Source organism: Stegastes partitus, unplaced genomic scaffold, assembly GCF_000690725.1.
Source record: "Stegastes partitus isolate 25-593 unplaced genomic scaffold, Stegastes_partitus-1.0.2 Scaffold1225, whole genome shotgun sequence".
NCBI classification, from domain to species: Eukaryota; Metazoa; Chordata; class Actinopteri; family Pomacentridae; genus Stegastes; species Stegastes partitus.
The window spans coordinates 153,358-160,995 of record NW_007578956.1 but is presented as its reverse complement, the minus strand read 5'-3'; the positions used below and the strand labels follow the sequence as shown (position 1 = coordinate 160,995).

General features: G+C 42.8%; 1 protein-coding gene across 1 annotated transcript in view; it reads left to right on the top strand.

Annotated features, from left to right (window-relative positions):
* mep1bb (meprin A subunit beta b) overlaps positions 1-7,638 on the top strand; it is a 9,676-nt gene continuing 2,038 nt past the window's right edge. The window contains exons 1-14 of the mRNA XM_008297510.1: positions 1-69; positions 903-921; positions 1,008-1,058; positions 1,144-1,187; positions 1,293-1,371; positions 2,214-2,331; positions 2,889-3,067; positions 3,669-3,887; positions 4,055-4,207; positions 5,151-5,366; positions 5,451-5,918; positions 6,006-6,185; positions 6,967-7,044; positions 7,147-7,222. Of these exons, the coding sequence (XP_008295732.1) occupies positions 1-69; positions 903-921; positions 1,008-1,058; positions 1,144-1,187; positions 1,293-1,371; positions 2,214-2,331; positions 2,889-3,067; positions 3,669-3,887; positions 4,055-4,207; positions 5,151-5,366; positions 5,451-5,918; positions 6,006-6,185; positions 6,967-7,044; positions 7,147-7,222 (1,949 nt within the window). The remainder of the gene's footprint in view (positions 70-902; positions 922-1,007; positions 1,059-1,143; positions 1,188-1,292; positions 1,372-2,213; positions 2,332-2,888; positions 3,068-3,668; positions 3,888-4,054; positions 4,208-5,150; positions 5,367-5,450; positions 5,919-6,005; positions 6,186-6,966; positions 7,045-7,146; positions 7,223-7,638) is intronic.

Here is a 7,638-nt window from a genome sequence, read left to right as displayed (position 1 = left end):
ATGTGGAAGAATTCTCGACTGTACCCGACATTCACCTTCTTTTTGCTCTCCAACAATGATGCAAAAAAGGTGAGATTTCAAGTGCAGCTGCGACAAGACAAAGCCCCACCTTGGGCGAATCCAACACATGTAGTATCTAGACAGCAACGATAGTTTTAAGAGGGGGAATAAAAACTCCAGAATTTTTCGTCGGCGTGGGCGGCTGTCAGTTCGCGTCTTTGTTCGGTTGTTGAGTCGGTACAGTCATTGAGGGTTTTGACGCAGAGCCTTTGTGTTTCCTCCGGCAATCAAAGCAGCACAAAGCAGCGCCGAGATGAAGCCCTAAGTGTTGTTAATTTAACAAGAGACATCCCAGTCTTCAGCCTACTGGGATGGGACAGCTGGAGGTTAGAGCAAAGTAGACAGGAAGTTTGTAAATCTCAGTTTCTTCTGTTTTTTTTGAATGACAGACCAAGTGCAAATCCAACATGATGCTTATCTGTGTAAAGGATAAACATCAGCTGGTAATGACTTTAGAAACTTGTCTACATGACTGTTTTTGCTGACCCTCCATCAAGTGTGTAAAGATTTGTTGACTGATAGCAGAGCAGATTGCGGTTGCTGTGTAACTACGCCACTTAACAGCTCTGTCAGTTATTCACTCGCCTTCACGTGTCTTTTTGTTTTATTGATCGCAGGCAACTGTTCCTGGTCTGTCAGAGATCAGTACCCGTCGCCTCCCGAGCAGAGGGAGATTCACGGACATGGCAGGAAGAAAAGCCGAGCTGATTCTTCTCGCTCTCTGCCTTCTTTGTGGCGCTGCCCTTTGCTTGGTAAGATATTGGTTTTATTTAAAAAAACTACAAACTTGAGTTTTATTTGCAAATCAACAACATGTAACCTTTTTATTTTCTACCTTCCAGCCCACAGGTAAAGTTTCAGGTGAGTCTTTCTTTCAATGAACACTTATTGGTTTTTCTTTTTTTGCTCCCTGCTTTGATTATAACTTTCCTCATGTCCACTTATAGACTACGATGTGGACGGCGGACAGGACCTCGACATATTTGACATCAATGAAGGTTTGTAGAGCTTTCTTCTTGCAGCGTCCACACTTTTATATGCAGCCACCTTGTAAATCCTAACCTTGGTGCTTGGCCTCCACAGAAGCCGGGCTGGATCTGTTCGAGGGCGACATCGTGCTCGACGAGGTGCTTTTTTTAAATTATTATTTTTTTGTCATTTTCATTTGCACAAGTGGCTTTTTGTGGAGGAAGGTTCAACCCTGACTTTTTATGCTCTTCCAATCTTCGCAGAAGCAAACTCGGAACTCCATAATCGGAGACGAGTACAGGTGGCCGAAGACGATCCCGTACTACTTTGAAGACGACCTGGGTAAGAGAAATAGAAATAGATGTAAAGAATGTCTCTGCAGCTTTAGGTTGAGGAGAATATGGGAGGATTCACACAATGTGGAGCATAAAGTATTAGTCCTGTGGTATAAGTGACGGAAAGTAAAAGCAAAGGTAGCTCCTTTTTGTGTTTGATTTACATGCATAAGTATTTTTATTTAATCCTTCAAGTCCGCTACATTACAGAGGAAAATGTACTTTTTCTCCAGCTACAGTTACGAGCTGCTTCTTGGATTAAGATTGCACATAAACACAACTGTATGATGCATTATTGTAGACTGTCATATAGGAAGCAGATAAAATGTAGATTCTCCTTCATCAAATGCAGCATTAAGATGCTTCTTTACTGATTACAGCATCGATAGTAAAGTTGATGACAGTGACATAATAAAATGAACAGTGCCTGCCATGCATCATACTTTTATTGCAGCCTTTCACTTATTAACAGTAGATTATTTTCATACTGCAGCCATACGATAAGACAGTGATACTCCAGCAAATAGCACAGGCAAATATTTCTATTTTTTGTTTTTCATTTGTTAGGATTTTCCTTTTTAATTATTTTTGTTGGACTATTTTTGTTGAATTTCTTTTTTTTTAAGGTTGAATATTACAACATACTAGTAATTCCATGTCTCACCACTAAGACAAACTACCTTTTTTCAGTTACAGTACACAACTCGCACCCTAAAAATTGCATGTTTTAGGTTCAGTCGTTTACAAACGATGACCCACGCAGGTTTAAGTAATGAAACAAGGGTGCTTTACTGTGTTCACGCTGCATTATAGTCATCTGTAAAAGCAAATTTATCATTTTCTCTGCAGAGATCAATGCGAAAGGTGTGATTCTTAAAGCCTTTGAGCAGTACCGGCTCAAGACCTGCATCGACTTCCAGCCTTGGAACGGAGAAGCAAACTACATTTCTGTCTTTAAAGGGAGCGGGTAAGGGAAGGAGACGTTTCATTTCCAGTAGTGGTGTTACTCCAGCTGAGTTTATTTGTTCGGAAAGATGTTTTTTGAGGGTAAAAATACAAAAATTCTTGGGCGCTGCTATAGCTCACCTGGTTGAGCTGGCGTCCCATGTGCAGGGCTACAGTCCCAATGTGGAGGTCATGAGTTCGAATCCTTTAATACATGTCCTCTTCCAATTCTTCTCCCCTACTTTCCTGTCTCTCTCTCACTGACACTATCCAACAAAGGCCAAAAAATTTACTTTAAAAATACAAAAACTCCAGATCTAATAACATGAAATTGCCAAGATTGAGCCCACATATTTTACAGAACTTGTTCCAAAGAGCAAATAGGTAGATTGTTAACAAGAAGCATAAAAAATGAAAACACTTTTTCTGAATTCAGTCTAGATCGACTCAGACTGACCTTAAAGATGAATAATTTGCGAGACAGGCTAAACTTTTTAAAAGATGAATTCTTGGAATATTCTGCATGGTTATTATTTCAGAAAGCATCTTTGAGATAACGTCTTGTTCTCTTTCCAAAAGCTGTTTCTCCTCCGTTGGTAACCGGCACGTTGGGAAGCAGAGGCTGTCCATAGGAACCAACTGCGACCGCATCGCCACCATCGAACACGAGTTCCTCCATGCTCTGGGTTTCTGGCATGAGCAGTCCAGGTCAGACCGCGATGATTACGTCAACATCATGTGGGACCGCATCTCAGAAGGTAACGAATCTCCCACTGTTAGCCAGCCATCTGAATTATAGTCATAATTATAACGCTGGCCATTCATGCTCCCACATATGATTCATCCCTTTATGACATGCCTCCTTCATGACTCTGGTTTGCACAAGTATGATTATGATTTGATAAGACTGAGACATTGTGTAAAATGCTTATATGTTATACATTACGTCTATAGTAGCTTTTCAGAAAATCGAAATTCTAATCAAACAGGAAAATTACTTCAGGCCAAGCGGCGTTCAAGAGGTTTGTTATGAAGGACGTAGTGGGAAGTGCTCAGTGCACTCTGGATTTGATTTACTGCTTGTGTGATAAGCATGTGTTGCTCTCCTGACAGCAGGATCACAACAAGATAAGCAAAGGCAAGCTGTCTCAGTGGCGCTGACCTATGCTCATCAAACTGCTAATAAAGACCTGATTAAAGTACAGTGCACTTTGATATGTTCGCTTCCATCTGTCAGAGCTTTAAACACTTGTTGACAACTGACTTTTATGAGAGAGCTCAATAAACATCCACCTGCGCTTTAAGGATAAGGAATCACACAATGTGATAATGAATTAAACTGCACCGACTGATCCGCAGGTAAAGAGCACAACTTTGCCACCTACGACGACACCACCTCCAGCTCTCTGGGCGTGCCCTACGACTACGGCTCCATGATGCACTACAGCAAAAACGCCTTCCGCAACGGCACCGAGCCCACCATCGTCACCAAGATCGCCGCTTTCAGCGACGTCATCGGCCAGCGGATGGAGTTCAGTGACAGCGACCTGCTCAAGCTGCACCGCCTCTACAACTGCAGTAAGAATCCGTAAATGTCAGCACGATGCATCAGTGCAGATAACGTCAATGCAGCAAATTGCAATGTGGCCGATCAGATGGCTTATCTCTACAATGTTTGCGTAATTGAACAGTTTACTGCAGTTCAGAGTTCTTCTTCACTTGTGTGTTTATGAAATGTCTTCCAGCCCAGGGCTCCACCTTCCTGGACTCATGCGACTTTGAACGTGAAAACATCTGCGGCATGGTCCAGGGAAAAGGAGATAAGGCCGACTGGCAGAGGGTTTCCACGGCTGTCGGGGGGCCCGACACTGACTACTCCAACTTGGGCAAATGCACAGGTGAGGATGAGCTCGGAGTGACTCGCATGAAGCGTACAGACACAGATGCACACTTTTGATTTAAAGGACAAGATCCCATTTTTATCATTCTGTCTTAACGTGCTTGAAAAAGGATCAGGGAAACACAAAGACGGAATTTAAAACCAACAGATGAAGCCGCACTGAACCTTTTCGGGGCTTTAAAATGCATTTTGCTCCACATCTCTTCCATTAAATTCACATATTAGAAACAGTCTCCTCTTAGCCAGCAAGCATCAGCATGTGTGCTTGTTGAGATAAGTTAATAATGAGTTAACCCTTACATACTTTTAATAATTCCAGTCAAGATTTCCCTCTTAGTAAGTGTCTGTACTAATTTTTAAACTCCAGATCTGTTTAGAATGTCTAAATAACCGATGTCCCGTTCATAAATGTAAATAAAAACACACTTAAAACATGGCCTGTACAGTTTCACGGTTTCAAGATTCCCGAAAACCAACATTTTCCTTGATTTGACCCACACTGGTGGATCTAAAATCCATCTCAATTAATATTTATGGGTCTAATTTGGCCCTTAAACAGCCTCAGTGTACAAAAAGTTGTAGCACCTGTACAAAAGTATAAATACTAAAAAGTATTTTGGGGTCACTTTGGGAAAATCATCACATTTCAGGCTGCAAAAATGACATTTAGGGTGTTTTTACTGCTGTCAAATGTTAAAATGAGTCCAATTTTAAAATTTACATATACATATGTACAAAAAGACCTTTTTTCTTACTGTCTGACATTAAACTAGACTAAACTTTTCCTGTTTTGGGTCAGTTAGGATTACCAAAAGCATTTCTATTTGCTAAATGCCAGAAGGGTTAATATAGACAAATCTCTGTGATAGATTGCACTTTTCCATCTCACCATTGTGCAGTAACGCTTACATGCTGCTGTTATTAATCATTTATATCTTCAGACTCGGGGTATTTCATGCACTTCAGCACCGGCACAGCCAACGTTGGAGACACGGCTCTGCTGGAGAGCAGACTCGTCTATCCCAAAAGAGGTTACCAGTGCCTGCAGTTCTTCTACTACAACACCGCAGGAGCCAGCGACACACTGAAGATCTACGTCAGGGAGTACGACGCGGCAAACCCCAACGGAAAACTGCGCCTCATAAAGACCGTAGACGGTGAATGTTGTGAAACCGTATCGCTGTTCAGAATCTGTTGAATCCTGCTGGTGAGATGTGACTACCGTGTGCTTACCGTTACAGGACCCCCTCAGGACCTGTGGCAGCTGCACCACGTCAGTCTGGACGCCAAAACCAAATTCCGAGTCGTCTTCGAAGGGGCCAAACAGGGTACTGGGCCCGCAACGGGGGGGATGTCTCTGGATGACATCAACCTCTCTGAGACCACCTGCCCAGAGTTCGTATGGCGAGTACAAAACTTCAATGATGTCATGGACAACACCCCGATAAACACGGCCATCTTCAGCCCCCCGTTCACCTCCAAGGAGGGTTATACCTTCCAAATGCAGCTGTTCCCCAGCGGGAGACAAGGCTACCCCGGAGAGCTGTCGGCCTACGCTCACCTGGTGGCCCGCCAAGGGGACACGGGACAGACGTGGCCGTGCCCCTGGAAACAGATAACCATGATGCTAATGGACCAGAACCCGCACATCCAGAAGCGCATGTCCAACCAGCGCAGCGTCACCACCGACCCCAACAAGAAGGCAACAGGTGCTGCGACTTTCACTGCCGGAGAGACTCAAAACATCGTTAAAAACAAAATCGTTAAATTGACTGTTTTTGCTGGTTTTCAAACAGATTCTGACCAGTTTTTCTGGGATGATCCTCGGAAGGTTGGACAAGAGTTCACGGACACAGACGGATCAAAGTATTTCCGAGGGCCAGGCGCCGGCACCGCTGTGTATCTCACCCACCTCAGGGCCAAAAGCAGAGATTTCATCAAGGGAGGAGACGCCATCTTTCTGCTCACCATGGAGGGTGAAAGATTACACTATAAACCCAACATCAAAAACATTTGGTGGTGTTAAAATGCTTTGGGCTGCCTTTGTTGTGCAGCCACCCCATTCTGCTACAACACAGTCGTCCTCAAATGTATTCATCCCCTTCCATTATGGAAAAGGCAAAATTCACGATAGTCATTAAAACAACTAGAAACCGAAGAAAGTGATAATAAATAAAAATTTGCTAAATTATAATTTAGTGAAATAAGACGTTGCTTTTGAATTGTGGTTGAAAAGAATAATTTAAAAAAATAAAACAAAATAAAACATTTCTGACAAATTAGAGCACTGATACCTGTCAACAGGTGCAGAAGTCTGACTGAGAGTTACAGGAAACACCTGATGGCAGTGATTGGCTCAAAGGGTTGTTCAACTAAATGTTAGTTTACGGGTCCCATCATGCTTGTTTACTTGGGTTGTTTTAAAAAAATATATATTTCTGTTGAACCACAATTCAAAAGCAAAGTCATGATTTTCCTTAAATTTTTTATTTATATTACTTTTGTCAATTTGAACTTTTTCCACCTATTTCAGATGTTTGTTTTTTTTCCCTTCTTTAATGGGAGGCTATGAATAAATGTGAGGACGACTGTACATGCTAATTGTGCAAACAGCATTCGTGGGATTATGTAGGTCAGGGATGCATGATTACATTCATGATTTACATACCCGCTTGTTGGAAAAACACTCAAGTTAATGATGCCGAGTAATCGTTTTCATGTTTAACAACTGCTCTCTCATTTGCTGTCCCTCTTCAGATGTGTCCCATCTGACGACGACCCAGCCTTTGCCTTCCTTACGACCGACCACCCCCCCACAACCAAGCAGCCCCACCCCCCCACAACCAAGCAGCCCCACCCCCCCACAACCAAGCAGCCCCACCCCCCCACAACCAAGCACCCCCGCCCCCCCACAACCAGGCGGCCCCACCTCCCCTTCCTCCACCGCCTGCCTCAACGTGGAGTGTAAGAATGAGGGAGTCTGTGTGGTGGAAGGAGGCAAAGCTGTTTGCAGGTGAGCACCTTTTGGCTGCGGTCGTACCAATGTGTTGTCAGTCTGAAGATTCAACAGACATTCAGGTCAGAATGGTTCTGGGCAGCTGGTGTTCACCGTCTCAGCTTAACCTGAGTACGATCACCTCTCCTATGAGATAACATCAAGTTACTGTTTGACCAAAATGCTACACAGGCGTTTTTTTTTTTTTTTAACACCTGTGCTGACTTGCATGAGAGTTGCAAGATAAAAAAAAAACAAAACATAAATTATGATGTAAACTATTTTGCAAACACATTTCAATTGTGAATTTTCCGAACTCACATTAAAATTAAACAGCACACAAGAAGCTTTTGCCAGTAAATGACTGATGCTACATCAATACATTTGCATTTCAGTAATAACTGAATAGATTTTGTTTCTTCAATATGTCAAAC